At 43.0% G+C, this 15864-nt stretch overlaps 1 protein-coding gene across 4 annotated transcripts in view; it reads right to left on the reverse strand.

The window, feature by feature from the left end:
- The window catches only part of Lrrc49 (leucine rich repeat containing 49), a 95424-nt gene that overhangs the window by 18377 nt on the left and 61183 nt on the right, over positions 1 to 15864 (reverse strand). For all 4 annotated transcript variants that reach the window (XM_055622283.1, XM_055622281.1, XM_055622282.1 and 1 more), the window contains 3 exons: positions 13858 to 13941; positions 8707 to 8870; positions 457 to 694 (listed from right to left, as the gene is read on the reverse strand). In XM_055622283.1, the coding sequence (XP_055478258.1) occupies positions 457 to 694; positions 8707 to 8870; positions 13858 to 13941 (486 nt within the window). The remainder of the gene's footprint in view (positions 1 to 456; positions 695 to 8706; positions 8871 to 13857; positions 13942 to 15864) is intronic.

Genomic DNA, 15864 nt, shown 5'->3' on the forward strand with positions numbered 1-15864 from the left:
TTATACGGCTTTCCCATTTATCTTTAGTTTTGCTTAACACACTAACTAATCCCACTCCTCTTCATCCACTGTCCTCATTCTTAATCTTTTTAATGCCAACATCCCAATCTTCTTTAATTTCACATGCATTATACTATCTATCCTATTTGATATTCAGTTGTGTCTTGTTACATTTGTTGCTGTGATAAGACACAATGACCAAGGTCACTTATGAAAAAATAAAACATTTAAATTGCAAAAAAATTCCTTTGGTCTTTTCTATTTCATAAAGGACTGTTTTTAGAGATATAATTTCTAATATTAACACAAACCTGCAAGGCCATTTATGGAACTAATTTAAATTCCAGCACCAGAAAATCAACACAAAGTAAACTGCAGAAACCAAAGCTGAAGTAGGCTTTGGCTTGAACACACATGAAGAACAATTCAAATATACTTCCAAAGGAAAGTGCTTACCAGAGAATTTGGAAACTTCATCTTCAGTTTGGGAAGCACTTGGACAATTTCATCAAACTCGATGAATGTGAATGAGACGGTGGTGACCATGCCGGCTGTTTGGACACTCCAGTTCCGATCCAGGCATTCCAGTGCCCCTGAGCCATACAGCGAGAGAGTGTCCCCCTCTACCTCCACCAAGTGTGTGTCTGTGACTGACAAGCCTTGTAACCCGCTGCTGAGCCCCGGATCTAGGGACCTGCAAAAGTCTTTGTGTAAGTCTCGAGCACGCACAGGCTAGGACGGCGTGTTGAAGTGTTCTACAGCTTTATGCTCATCACTTCCCTTTCCATAATTAACCCAGAGCATCCTACATTGATTTTTATTCGATTTAAGAAAGTAGATTGCAAAGTAACAGGCTTATGATGTCCATTTCCTAAACACTGTTGCTGAGCCTCCGTCCCTGCCTCTTCCCAGCCTCACCTCGCTCCTGCTGCTCCCCTTCCTCCCTCAGAGACTCCCTCTTGCCTTCATGTCACATGTGTACTCAGACGAAATTATTAGATTATCTGAAAGGTTAACATCCAATCATGTATCTTAGCTGAATATCGGAAAATTTATAGAAACCACCTCCAAGTCCAAATTCCTCATCATATTAATGAAAGATAATTTCATATACTTTAAATATGTCATTGAGATATTTATATATCGATATAAATACATTTTCCTGATTTATAAAGCTATCTAGCTAGAAAAATACATTTAACAATATATTTCCATAGAATCATAAAATATTATTTATAAAATACAATATAAAATGTTTGTAAAATACATAACTTTAAACTAGTTTCTATCTTAGTTACCAAGTTAAGTGAACAATGCTGACTCTACTTTTGAATGGTCAGATGCCTTAAAAACCGTAAGAGTATTGTTCAGTTGTAATGAATACAAATCAACCAGGTCTTCCTGCCTAAACTGAAACAAGAGTGATAAAAACCAATCATGTTATGCATGGTGTCGAACTGGATACTCTACTGCTAGGCCGGTTCTGTTGTTCCCAGGTAGGAGCCGTGCTGCCTATGAGACCCAACCTGAATGGCAAGCAGAGAGCCAACGAAGCTCCTTGACCCAATTCAGAATCTCTGCTTTTTAAACAGAAGTATGACATATCGTTCTGCTCCAGCTCAAAACCTGGGCAGCACTTGCCTCTCGCTCTGTGTCTTCCCACTGTTGCTCCCAGTACAGCTAGCTGGGACTTGCACACTCGTCCAGGGCTTCATGACTCAGACGAATTACAATTATATGTTGGCAATTTTGTTTCCTCTCCTACATAGTGAGCTCATAAAGCTAGAAGACCATATGTTTTCACATCTGGAGACTCTCAGGTCCCCTAATGGGCTTTCACAGTGTACAAATTAAGAAGGATCTTCAGTGAGTTCAAATGCTGATGTCGAATGGTAAGTCTGACCAACTATTATCCCATTGGCTTATTGGATTTATCCCATAGGTGCCAGTGAACTGTTACACATCTGTCTATTCATTAACAAGTTAGCTAACGGCATTCGTGTACTCAAAGTGAACGTGCAGCTAAGAAACTATACACAGTTATTTCACACCCTAACTTCTATCAGAGGCTTACGACGGCACTGATCCAACACCTACAAGTAGGGCAGATGACCTTAGATGGTCTCAGAAGGCCAAAGCCGATCACAGCACAGAACTCGAACTATGTCCATCTACTGTGCTTTGAAAAACAGAGTGAGGCAGGCAGAGCAGCACGGTTGCTGTTGACGGGGTAGAGGCCAGCAGTCAGCATTCGCTGCAACACTGCTCACTGACCGCGGTTCCTCCCAAGCGTCTGCTGAGTGTACCACAGCAGTATCTAGCAATGTCCAGCTCAGTAAATATTGCTTGGATTAATAAACTGAGGAGACTTTGGGGGCAATCTGTTAAATCTTTAAAGAATATTCCAACCATAGCTATGGTTTGGGCAAACAGGCAGAATGAGTGACATGGACACATGAGCAGAGTTCACAAGGCTGGCCACGTGACACAGACATGCAGTGAAGGACAGTGAAAGGAAATAATGCCAATTGATGTGGGATGCCTTTTAGCCACCACAGATGGGAAACATTTAGTTTTAATGCCAACATAGTAGAGAATTAGCTAAATAAAATGACAGGTAAGCCCACTGGGCAGCCATCTTGTTCCATATCAGATATTTAGGAGTGGCTTACTTTTTTTCTGCTCTGTGATTAAAAGATTAACATAAATTGTAAAGTAAAAAGTATTATCATGAGGTGACTATATTATGCACATTTTTGGAAAGCAAACTGCTGGGAAAAGGAGCAAAAAAGTAAATAAGCCTACAGGTAGGATGCCATAACACTATCAGAAAGCAGAGCCAAAAGGAGTCCCAGCTGCTGCAGACCTCATACAATGAGACAAATGGGTGCTGGGCTGTAGAGATCAGAAACAGAAGAGCTGCTACCCAGGTCATGTGAGGATGAGCCAGCTCATGAAGAGGCTGCTGTGGTTAGCCTCAAACTCGGGCCACTGCTTACTAATTTGCTTCTCTAACAGCACGTTTGGTTTCCATAAAAATGACGCAGAAAGCTTGTTAAACAATGTTTATATGTTGGAGAGTATCCTTCCTGGTTTCCTTGCGTGAGTAGTCAACATGTTCTTATCTTTAGAGACATGCACATATTAGTTCATTTATTCACTCAGCAAACATCTCCTGAAAGCTGCTATGTGCAAAGCTCAGAGCTAAGTCTGCTGGCACAGGTGATCAACTTATGTATTGATAAGGACAGTTAGAAGAGCCTGCGCAAGTGTGCACACAGACACATACGTATATCAAGACTATTTCTTGTAAAGCCAAAATATGGAGGTATAATTTCCCAAATACAGCTGCTGAAATCCTATCAAGCAAGCAACCTGAAATTTCTCAAACAGAAAGACCTCACTATGTCATTGAATTTATCAGTAGGGTTTTACAGAGAGCTTATAATGTTTGGGAGGTCCTATGCCAGGCATCAGAGATATAAAAAGAAAGCAAGGTATGCCTGCCCTCAAAGATTTTACAATCTAGATAGGGGAAGAAAAAGAAGATAGAATATACATTAAGTTTAATGTGCTTTTCACAGAACAAGCATTTCCACCTTCTGTCATGGGACAGAAGAAAGAATGACAAACTCCTTTACAAGGAGAAGCTGGGTCTCAGAAAGAAGCAGCCTTTGAACTGACTCCCTTGAGTAGCTGGTACACTGTTTTATCAGGAGCAGACAAGGGGCAAAAGGAACAAGGCAAGGACAGAAGCCTGACCATCTGTAGCAGCAGTGAAAGCTCAATTTCAGTGACTGGAACTGAAGACACACTAAGGTGGAGAGACAGGATTGTGGTGGCGGGGTGGGGGGTGGGAGGGAGCTGAAAAGTCAGATGTCAACCCACAGGAATGAAGAACAGAAGACAATTTTAAACTTGGGATTTAGTTCAGAAGTGCAGCACCATTATATCTAAGGCCCTGTGGAAAACAGGTTATTGTGTCATTCAAATGCTGCTTTGCGTACCTTTTCCCCTCCCCCACATCTGGTTGCAATCCTCTTTCTGAGAATTTCCTGTGTATATGTGTAAACACGGTTCCCCAATTGTCTCCTGAAATGCCAATAAAGCAGCTTACAGCTAATTGCTGAGCAGGGGAGAGAATAGGGATGGACTTCCTCCCAACCATGGGAGGAGGAGTTAGAGAAGAGAAAGTAGGGGATTCAGCCACAGGGAGATGTCCAGGAGGGACCAGGAGAGAGAGCTCAGCAAGAAAAGCCACAAAGTGCAAGAATCCCTGGGATGCTCGCTGGGAGTAAACCAATTAGCTAAGAGAGTTAAGAATAGAGTAAGAACTGCTCAGTTCTTGTGCTGTGAGGTTGTTATTAAACAAATATAAAAGAGTCTCAATTATTTGTGTAGTGGCTGGGTTAAGAGAGAAAATGAGAAACAAACAAACAAACACAGTTTTATAAAAATAACATTAACAGCCCTTGGTTCAAGTTCCAGCAATACACACAGATATGACAGAGAAATGGAGAGAGAGACAGAGACAGAGAATGAGACTACACAATTAAAACCTTTTGTAACTAACGCCAAAGAGACACACATGTGAATACTGGTGCTGGAATATATACACATATATACACACACAGAGCATGCATCCCCTGCCTTGAAGGACCCACTGCAGACCAGTTAGTGTATGCACTTTGTGAAGGATTTGGGAGGAAGAGGCTGGATGCAGGGGGATTAACGACTAATAAGATCAACACAATGTCAAGCAGCTCACACGAGGACATTACAGAAAGACATGGTCAAGTAGAGGAGAGCTGGCATGGCCAAGAAAACCAGACAGCCCTTGGCTAAGCCTCCAAATCTGCCACTCTCCCAAGAAGCTTCAGGATTTCTGAGTTCAAACTTCCTTTTCTATAAATGGTAATCCTAGAACTGTGTTTTCAAGGGTGCTAGGAAGACTAGAAATAATGAAGGCATAAAGCCTCATTTTGTGTTTAGCTCAATACATTTAGAGATCATTATCAGTGAACAAGGACACATCACCAGGTGTTTAAGAGAAGATAAAAGGGGGACTTCATGGTTAATTGGCCATGAAAAATGAGGGGGGAAGGAAGAATTAGGTATGAGTTCAGCCTCTAGTGGTCAGTGGATGCTGGGTCCAGCCAGCTTCGTCTCTGCATTTAGCCTGAGCCTGCACCGGAGGAAGGCAGTGAGTGCTCTCTTCTGTGGCCTCATACTTGATTTCACATCAAGCCAGGACCTCCCTACTTATGTTCTCCAATTCAAAATTAAGGGACGGCAGGAAATAGATGGCCAATGGGAATTATGTTCAAGCTCTTTAGTAGTTAATTTCAAGTCCAAATACCATGTATTCAACCAGTTCTCTCTAAGACAACTAGAAAATGTTCTGTGTCTTCCCAAGTACTGGAAGAACCTAAGGAAAGATGGGGGTTGACTTGATGCAGTAAAGTGTCAAATTTTTAAATGCTAGGCTGACTGTGAACCTCACCTCAGTGTACATGTCAACAAAAAAGGACACTACTCCAGAGGCCTGTATACATTTTTTTCTTCTTTTTTGCCTTTAGGCTTTGTTTAACAGGCAAGAACAGAAATACTTCAAGTCTTTCAGAAGACTCTTTTCCCGCCAAGTAAGTGGTACCGATTTCTGAAAAAACTCATTTTATGAATTTTCTATTACAACATCCATGTGTTTGGAAATTCATTTTATGCATTATATTTTATTATAGTAGTGTTGGCTAAAACACCAGCGTTCATAGACAGGAAATGACCAAAAATAAACCGGTTTCACTGCATGCATCCAATGTAAGCAAAGGAAACATTACACTAGTATTTTGCCATTCCTGCTGGGCTAAAGTCCTCTGCATCGTTCACTGTAGAGCTGTCCCACGTTCAGGGAACAGTAAAATCATTAATGGAATCCAGCAAAGTGTTAAAGAACGTCTTTCCTTTCTATATCCATGATGTTTTCATGGACACTTGTTCCTATGCATTTAGTTGTGTGCTCATAGGTTAAAGTTCATGGACACTGTACACAAGAATGACTTATCTTCTTTTCAACATAATGAAATACTAAGGACTATCAATGATGGTTTAAAGTGGAAAACTCCTGTAGTATTTAAACACAAATTGGAACACTAAAGAAAAGACTTTGTGGTTCTCTATACTAGCTTTCCACCTTTAGGAAGAAGGCTTACACAGGTAAGTGTTAGTTTATTTACAAAGAATGTAGGTATACAATCTCATAGGAATGAGCACACATGTCTAAGTCTTTTCCCTCCAAGGCGTCATTCAGAAATGTAAATGCAGAATGACTGAGCAGGGATAAAGTCCCATGACTAGATGTGGAGGGACTGCCGATTGCAGGGCATTCAGCAAGCTTCAGGAGGCTGGACAGTGACCACTGTCCAGTGCTGCCATGGGAACAAGCCACTGCCTTGACTCTGCAGTGGGAATAAGAATAAAGATGGCAGGCACTCCGCTAAGAGAGCTTTTAGAGGGACGAATAGTGTGGCAGTGAGAAGGGAGACGACACAGGAGTAGCTGAAGTTCCAAAGGACTGGGCTCGGGGACTGAACTCAGGGGAAGAGCTCTCACGGAGAACAGTGGTGCCTTGGGTTAGTTCCCAGCACTCAGTGAGGAAGAAAGAAAATCCCACCTATTCCCACTGTTAAGAAAACATTCAAATAGATCCCAACAGGGAAAGGAAAGAATGTTCTGAGTTCAACATTAGTGTAAGCGGTTGTTCTCCGAGTAGGAAATGAAAAATCAGTGCTAACCTCCATCACGCAAACCAATCTGCGGTGCAACGAAGACCAAACTCCAAACATTCATTAAAAAATGGGGACAAGATTTTTATCATTTCTTTCTTATGCAACATCTAAATGGGCAAGCCATAAAGGAAAAGGTAGACATTTTGGTGGCCTTGTCTACACATGGCATTTAAAGTCACTGACACGTACAAGCTTCCCGAGCTGAACAGTGGAGAATAAGAAAAAAATTACCAGAGCGAGAGCTGAGGGATTCTACCACTTAAGAAGCTGAAAGGATGAAAAGAAATACGGGAAATAGGGAGACTATGAGAACAAAATAAAATACCAGAGAAAAGTGACAGTCTCCTAATGACATGACAGAAGAATAAAGTACAAAGGACGGCACGAGTCTGGGTTAGCCATGGAGACCGCAGACTCAGTGCAGCTCTGTTGGGGACACGGAAGAGAAAGTTTTGACTACAGAACAGGTGCATTTCTTTCAGCCTTAAAAGCAGGGTGCAACATGAAATTCCAGATTAAGACAATTTGTGTAAAAGGAGAATGGCTCAGGTATAGAGCAAACCACAATGTGGGAAGGGTTGAGCAGATTTGGGGTATGATGGAAAGAGGGTGTCTGAATTTGATGTTGGGCTCTTCTGAGTGACCGGGAGAGCAGAAGGCATCAGAGTACATACCTCAACTCTGAAATCTAAAACCATATGTCCTATAGACACTTCAGCTCCACCAAATGGTTTTCAAGGTTTTAGTGCTATCTGCTGAGAAGCTTTAGGCTTGCAGAACAGATGTAAATGTTCTTGATCATGCAATGCAGTGGTGTAGACATTCTCACTGGAGTCCTAGAGGGAGGAAGCGTGTAGAGTAGAAGCTAGATGCTGACTCCAGTCTTCTACAAAGCAGCATGCACACTAGGAAGAGCAGTCAGTTCAGTGTTCTCGGAATTCTGACATCTAAAAGTAACCACAACCAGAGGAACACTCAACGAACAACAGCAAATGGTCTGCCGAATTTCAGGGAGACGGGCTGGCATCCTCCATCCCATTGATGTTCTTCCTGCCACAGCTTTTTGCTGGTCCTGAAGATGGCAGCCATATTCCTGGGGCAGGCTGCAGGCACCCAGGGGCCACAGGACAGACCACAGTCTCCAAAACTGTGGAGATGTTTTCCTGTGTCTGGCTTTGACCCTTCGGAGGTCTGCCCTTGTTGAGCTTGACTAGAAGCTTGCTGGGTCTAAGGCAGCCTTGGGGTGGCATTTGTCCAAAGCGTGTTCACTGCTGAGGATCGGAACTGGCTTCGTGTATGCTGGCAAGCGCTCTCCAACATCCCACACCCCAACCTCCTATCATTTACTTTTCTTTAATTCTGAGACAAAGACTCAATAAGTTGCCCAGGCTAGTCTTAAACTTACTCTAAAGCTCAGGCTGGCCTGGAACTTGTGACCCGCTGGCATCAGCATCCCACATAGTTGGGACTTTGGCACCAGGCCTGGCTGTCAGAAATATTTGAAGGTGCCTGTAGAAGCTGTCACACCGAGTATAGCAGAGCAGATGCAGCAAGCAACACACTCACCAAAAAGCCTAAGACAGAAAAGGCTGGAAAGGGAGGTGCACGGAGGAGGAAGGGAGCTGCCAGATGCTCCCTTGAGCCAAGGGGTCTAGAAGGCTGTACGCATGGACAAACGGCCTCACAGGCTGCACTTAGTCATCTACACTTCTCCCCTACAAAAATAACAAATGCGGGAGGGCTATTTCATCAGGGAAATGTTACAGCCAGATTTACACTTCTCTCTTGACTTTTTAATTTCACCTTTTACTTTTTTAAGAAAATTATTCCTCAAAACTAATTATGTGTGAAATGGCCTCCCATGTCCATTCTAAATTCAACTCTAGAAATGCCAGGAGCAAGACAGAGTGCCCTTGCATACCCTGTTTCCTCTGGAAATTCGGAGATGGTGCTTCCATCAATCTGACAGGGTTCCTGAGGAGGAGACGCAGCGTCCTTTCTGTCTTGAGTGCTGTCAATATTGGCTACCCGTTGCTGCAAGTCCCACTTCCGAGCGACATTGTTAATCGTTAACCTTTTCTTTTCCTATGGAAAGTTAATGGAACAACAGTTATCCAGTGCATATTTGGAAGAGAGAAGCACCAGCTTCCGATAATTTCCAAAGATGACTCCTTGCTGGTAAACAACCAACACATCTTCTAAAGCAAGCCCACAAGCCTGTGTTCACATCTCAGTAGCAATGTCAGCCTGCATGGAAAACTGTCTATAAGATGAGTACTTCTTGCTCCAAACAGAGGGTTATAGATTTATTTCACTAACTGAAACTCTGACTTGGCAAAGTTATATGCTTCTATCCTTAAACAAAGCAAGGAAAAAAAAAAAAAAAACTACCTTCATCTTTTACTCAAAGATAAGGGAGAGAGGAAAAAAAAAAGTAGGGATTTATTTGTGTTTCATATTTCATGGTATATCTTGCTTTAAAAATATTTATTATTTTTATTAATGTTCATGTGGGCAGGGGTTGTCCAGGGAGTCCAGAAGAGAGCATCAGTTCCCCTGGAACTGGACTTACAAGTGATTATGAACCACCAAACATGGTGCTGGGGACCAAACTCAGGTCCTCTGCAAGACAGCAAGAGTTTTTAGCTGCTGAGCATCTCTCCAGCCCTATGTATAAGGATGAAAGAAATATTATGTAGGCTACTAGAAGAAGCTCTATTAAGTAATTTTTTTTTTCTTGATAACTACTATTATTCTAGAAGAAAGGAAAGATGAGTTAATTACAGCAATGGATGCCTTAGGCAGTGGTTCTCAAGTTTAGGATGCCTCAACTAACCTGGGGGGTTTAAAATGGATGCTGAAGCTGGCTACTCTGACGGAGTACTTGGAGGGCTCAGGAGTCTGCCCCTCTAACAAGCTCCAGTACTGCTCACAGATGGAGAACACTGACTCGGGCCTTGAAAATCAGCTGTCTCATAGAAGCCCTGCTGAGAAAAGGAGATATAAGCCTGAAGAAGCCGTGTTCCATTAACATGTCTATTCTGTGGAGTTCCAGCTTAGAGTGACTGGGTGAAGGATTCCTATTCTGGTACTACCACCATTATCAAAAGGTAATACTTCATTATTTTATTTATTTCATGTGTGTGGGTGTTTTGTTTGCACCACATGAGTGCAGCGTCCATGGAGGCCAGAAGAGGGTGTCAGGTCCCCTGAAGTGGAGCTACAGACAGTTCTGAACTGCCATGTCAGGGCTGGGAACTGAACCAGTGTCCTCTGCAGGTGCAGCCATCTCTGCAGCTCTTATTTTTATTACATTTTGTAGTGTGTGTGTGTGCGTGTGTGCGTGTGTGCGTGTGTGTGCGTGTGTGTGTGTGTGTGTGTGTGTGTGTGTGTGTGTGTGATTTCTTGGTACTAAACTCAGGTTGTCAAGATTGATGGCAAAACCTTTACTTGCTGAGTTGCTTTGCTGGCCTCAAAAGTTAACATTTTAAATTGCTAGATGTCAGTTAGATCGGAATGCTGAAAACAGAGCATTTTTCTCTTTCACTCAAAATTTGCCCAAGAAAGACCCCTTCCCAGGAGCCAAAGAAAGGGAATTATAGGGTTAGGAGTCTTCTTTCCCACTGCCTCAGCCCCTGTATAAATGACAGCAAGCTCTTCTTTCTTTTTTTTTTTAGAAGTACATAAGACATATATAGTCATAGCCAAACTATATATGGGTTTCATAAATGTTTTTTTTAATTTTATTTTTTTCTTATCAGTTACATTTTATTAACTCTGTATCCCAGCTGTATCCCGCTCCCTCATTCCCTCCCAATCCCACCCTCCCTCCCTCATCTCCACCCTGCCCCTTTCCAAGTCCACTGATGGGGGGACCTCCTCCCCATTCATCTGATCCTGTTTTATCAGGTATCTTCAGGACTGGCTGCAAAGTAACCTTTTCAAAACTCTATATCTAGGTTTAGAAATTTTCTAGGCCCAAGTTTTTGCTCTGCAGTTTATTCTTTCAAATTTCTGTGCAGTTTAGAGCACTGTAAATCCTCTGCGTGTATATCTGAAATGACTGACATTTTGTGTGTACCATTCATTCTTGCACACAGCAATTAGAATCCTGCTATTCTACTGTAAAACACTATTTCCCTAATCTAGAATTAAAAACAAAATTAAACAAAACTTACTGTATGGACTTCAATTTCAGTTATTTGCTGATGGCTATGGCAACCCAAGCCCTAATCTAAACAATGTAGTTATTTCTACCTAGTAGCAAGACCATTGGCTCCAAACATTTGGCTTCTTAGCTGGCAGGAAAAAAATCACAATGAGACAGATATAACTGTTTAAAAAGTCACAGTATATCTTCCCACTGCTGGGTATATTAATAAGTGTGTGAAAGATGTTCTCTGAAAACGCAAACTTTCTCATGCCCAAAGTGGAGCCTCCTTTCCTTAGGCTGTTAAAAGCTGCTTGGTACTAGGCAGCCTGAATAGGTGATTTTGTTGGAGTCTAGATAAGGAAAAGAGTACATTAAGTCATGAGTCTATTCTGAGGTCACGTGGGCATCCCTGGTTGGCAGGGAGCACAGGAGGGCTCAAGATGCCTATGGAGCAAGAAAAAAAGGAGCTGGATCATGGCGCTCTGCAAGACCAAAAGGGTACCTGAGAGAGCTCTGACAGGCCAGCTGTGCCTGTAATCACTTATGACGCTGCAAGTTGCAGGTGTGTGCAGAAGTGGTAAATACGTGGGGGCAAAGTTCATTCTCTCCATTTGAGTCTATTCTTCACTTTCCAGGCAGGATCTCGTCACTGTCTGTCACAGCGATCACTTCACTTCATCTCAAAGGTGGAATGGGAAAGGAATACGGATGCTGCTGAAGAGACAGGCCTCGCACACCTGGGCTCCTTCGACCTGGCTTCCCTCACCTCCACGGTCAGTACGTGCCGCTGCGGGGCACAGCTTTAGAGGTGTGGAAGCTCTGTTCTGAAGCTTCCCCACTCAAGGGCCAGATCTGGGCCTGCTGATACCAACACTTCTCTTACCAAAACCAAAAAGCTAAACAATCTTCATAATCAATCAGAGCTCCAAGACTTCACCAATCTGCTGTGTTCTAAAGCTTTATTACATTTTGTAGTGTGTGTGTGCGTGTGCGTGTATGTGTGTACGTGTGTGTGTGTGTGTGTGTGTGTGTGTGTGTGTGTGTGTGTGTGATTTCTTGGTACTAAACTCAGGTTGTCAAGATTGATGGCAAAACCTTTACTTGCTGAGTTGCCTTGCTGGCCTCAAAAGTTAACATTTTAAATTGCTAGATGTCAGTTAGATCGGAATGCTGAAAACAGAGCATTTTATCAGGTATCTTCAGGACTGGCTGCAAAGTAACCTTTTCAAAACTCTATTTCTAGGTTTAGAAATTTTGAAAATTTCTGAAAATTGCCACTAAAGCTTTCCAAATACTCCTTGAATGTTCACTAAAATTTGTGGCATATTTCCCCAAATACTTACAGAAAAAATCAGCTGAATCAGGGAGTGGGGGCTAATACTGAGGTAGACTTTCAGTTGGACAGGAAGGACAGCCTAGTGCCAGGCTCTCCTCACACTGGCAGGCTGCCAGACTTCTAGCTAACTCATCAACAATTTCCATGTTTGTCCTTCTTGCCATGCTCTGGGTCTATCACACAGGAGGGCTCCACAGTCTTCACTGTGAATGTACATGCATGATTGGGATCATGCAGTAACTCACTCACATAGGGCTGGACAGCAGCAACAGTGTGACAGGGAAGGCCACTCCCCTGCATGAGCAACCTGGAAAGGTTTGGCCACAGTGTGACCTGTCACTGGCTAATCTTGCTCCTATGCATTTTTAAATATACCACTGCAGCTACATTTTTATAGACAAAATATTCAAAATGTATTTTTGATCAACTCTTAGGGGCAGTCCAACATAAGAAAATTAAAATCCTGTTAGGTAATGAGTAAAGAGGAGTCTGTCAGGAGAGGGCTTAGGCCCACTGAATAATGGGATAGGAGATAACCACAAGAGCTGGGGAGGAGTCTGGAGGTGAGAGGTAACTTCAGGGAACAATCATGGACAGTCAGCACATTAGCAGGAGTGACTTTCAGATCTGTAGTCTTGATATGCAAGGTGTGGGGACAGGTTTGGATGCTAATTTAGGAAGCTTTTTTTTTTTTTTTTTTTTGAGACAGGGTTTCTTTGTGTAGCCTTGGTTATCCTAGAGCTCACTGTGTAGACTGCTGGCCTCAAACTCACAGAGCTCTTCCTGCTTCTGCCTCCCAAGTACTGGGATTACAGGCGTGCACCACCATAGAAACTGTTCATAGTGTAGAACAGTTCTGCCAAAAGTATGCCCTTGTGCAGCCAGGACCCCTACCAAGCCACAGAACACAGCCGCCACTTTGGGGAACTAAGGACACATGGCTGTGTCTCTTCTGGTCACTTTGAATTTTTCATGTCACTTACCTAAGGGTGGAAAGTACTCTCAGGATGACAGCTAATTTAGAACCCAGTGTGACACAGCTAAGAGCTAGCCATTCTAACTTGTTTTTATCAAACTTTGTGATGATAACATCAAGTTTTTTAAGAGAAGTCACTATTCAGGAAAGTTGGTATCAAATATGCTTAGATTGCCTAGAACTACTTTAAAACAAATTTGCATTTCTGAATTCCTCAAGATTTCCAGCATTTCTGTATCAAGAGAACTAATGGAGAAATATTTTGGGTTTTAAAAGCTGCTATTAGAAACTCGAAGCAGAGCCTGTGAACGCATGTCTGTAAGGGCGGTGGTCAACCATGGAGCTTTCTAAAGTGGCGCACGGATGCCAGGTGATGCACAAAAGCCTCCCTAGCAGGAGAAATGCCAATTCCCTTTATGTGGCCACCACACCCTTCTTCACAGTCCACCCTGCACATCGTGCATTAGGCAGCACTTCTGCGCTTCCTAAGCTCTACCCCCCAGAAGCCTCAGGAGTGTCTGCTACAAACACACTGAGTTTTGAAAGCCATGCTCCTGGCCAGTGTGGGTGTTTCTGTGCACAGTGGAGGCCACACGGAGGGCAGTACCTTCAGCAAGGACTGCTTGTGACTCTCCCTCTTCTTCTCCTCCTCTTTTTTCGCTACAACAGATGCCACACGTCTTTCTTCTTCCTAGGGAAAAGGAAAATGTTTTTTAGAGAAAGCATCCTGAGGTGTTCGCCATATTGCAGTGAGGTGTCGGCCCCATTGCAGTGAGGTGTTGGCCCCATTGCAGGAGATGAGTATCCAGGATGCAAAATTCAGAAAAGCATGGATATGAGAAAAGAGTAGCCCATAATACAAATCACTACCGACAGCAAATTATCTGAGTAAACAGGACAAAGAACTGTTTCTCCATCATGAAAGAAGAGAATAAGAAAAGCCCAAGACTCATGGTGCTCGTTCATCTACATGTTTATCTATTTACCACTCCAGACGCCCACAGTGTCACTAAATGGTCAATGGAAATGGCAGAGTGAGAAGCTGACATTCAAAGAGTAAGTCATGAGGAAATTGAATGAACTGAGCTGCAGAATCCACAATAAATGAGGAGAGTTTGGGGGATGGGAAGCAAGTAGGGGTTTGGTATGTTTGTAAGAACAGATATAACTGGCATTTGCTACTTTGTGGGTTCCTTTCTCACTTCTACTCTTCCCCGCCCCTTTATTTCTTCCCTTTCAATCCCCTAACACTAGATAGAGGGGAGAGGGGGCAAAGTTATCCTTAGACTACTTCCTGCTGATTAGAGGCATCAAGTTCCTTGGAGCAAGTTTTATCTTCACCACCAGGATATCTAATTTCTTCTCTTCTCATTTTGTCTCCTTGACAAACAGCAACCAACCACCAACAGCCAATAAAACAACCCCGCCTCTCTGGACCCTAGCATTTATATGTGCTCTGAAAAGTGCCCAGAATTCCAAATGTCACACACGTGCAGAAACTATCTGCAGCTGCCAAAACCATGCCCCTGCTAGAGCACGAGGCAAATCATAGCTGCTGTGAGGAAGCCCTATATCTCCACACCTGGGATTAAAACAAAAACATATTCCCATTAATATTTCTGTGTTTTTTAAAAGAAACCAAAATCCTCACTACAGACAGAGATGACCATCCTGAAGTTACCTTGGTTATTTTCCGAGAAAACAAATACTCAAATAACTGTAGGGTATCATGACAGAGAGGCAGGTGGGTCTCATTACTACAGAACTTCTGGGAGCCAGTGTCATGCTGATGTACATGGAACACTGGAGAGTCATATGCAGACTCCCTTAGAGCAGAGGCCACATCAAAATGTCTGTCAAAGACACAAACCAGAAACACAACATCTTCATCAACAGCAAAACAGCAGCCACAGAACTACACAGATCTCCTAGGAGCCTCACAACTTCAGGATTTTATGCTTTTATTCTCCCGCAGCGCTTTGTCTGGGGTACTTAGGGTTGTGATTTACTGGAAGGAAGGAAAAGGAGACGGAAAGAGACTGGGTAAGCTGCTAAGGAGTGGTGAAGCCTGCTGTCAAACTGCTCTCTGGTTCCAGCATGGCACTGTTGCTTATGATATTCTCTTTTGTCACTTCAAAATAAATTATTTGCTAAATACTGGGCAAGAATTAAAAAAAATGTAGAGTTTGATTTAAATAGAAGCCTAGAGATTTTAAGGCCTTATTTGATGGAACTGGATATGGGGATGATGGTTAAAAAAAAATTCTGTACTTACAATTATAAAGTATATAATCACAATAACCCATAGTTTCCTAATTAGTTAAAATTAACAAGCACTCATGCAACTGGAACCCAAATTTCCTAAGCCACACTCAAGGAAACAGCAAGGTATATAGAGGCCACACTCAAGGCAATAGAGAGGGTACGTGGGAAGCGACGCTCAGGGGAGCAGGTGCAGGCATACAAGGGAGCAGGAGGTATGTGGGAAGCCACACTCAGGGGAGCAGGAGGACGACCACAGGGGAGCAGGTGGAGGACCACAGGGGAGCAGGAGGTATGTGGAGGATCACAGGGGAGCAGGAGGTATGTGGAGGACCACAGGGGAGCAGGAGGA

This window comes from Psammomys obesus, unplaced genomic scaffold (genome assembly GCF_907164565.1).
Source record: "Psammomys obesus unplaced genomic scaffold, mPsaObe1.curated_primary_1811, whole genome shotgun sequence".
Classification (NCBI taxonomy): domain Eukaryota; kingdom Metazoa; phylum Chordata; class Mammalia; order Rodentia; family Muridae; genus Psammomys; species Psammomys obesus.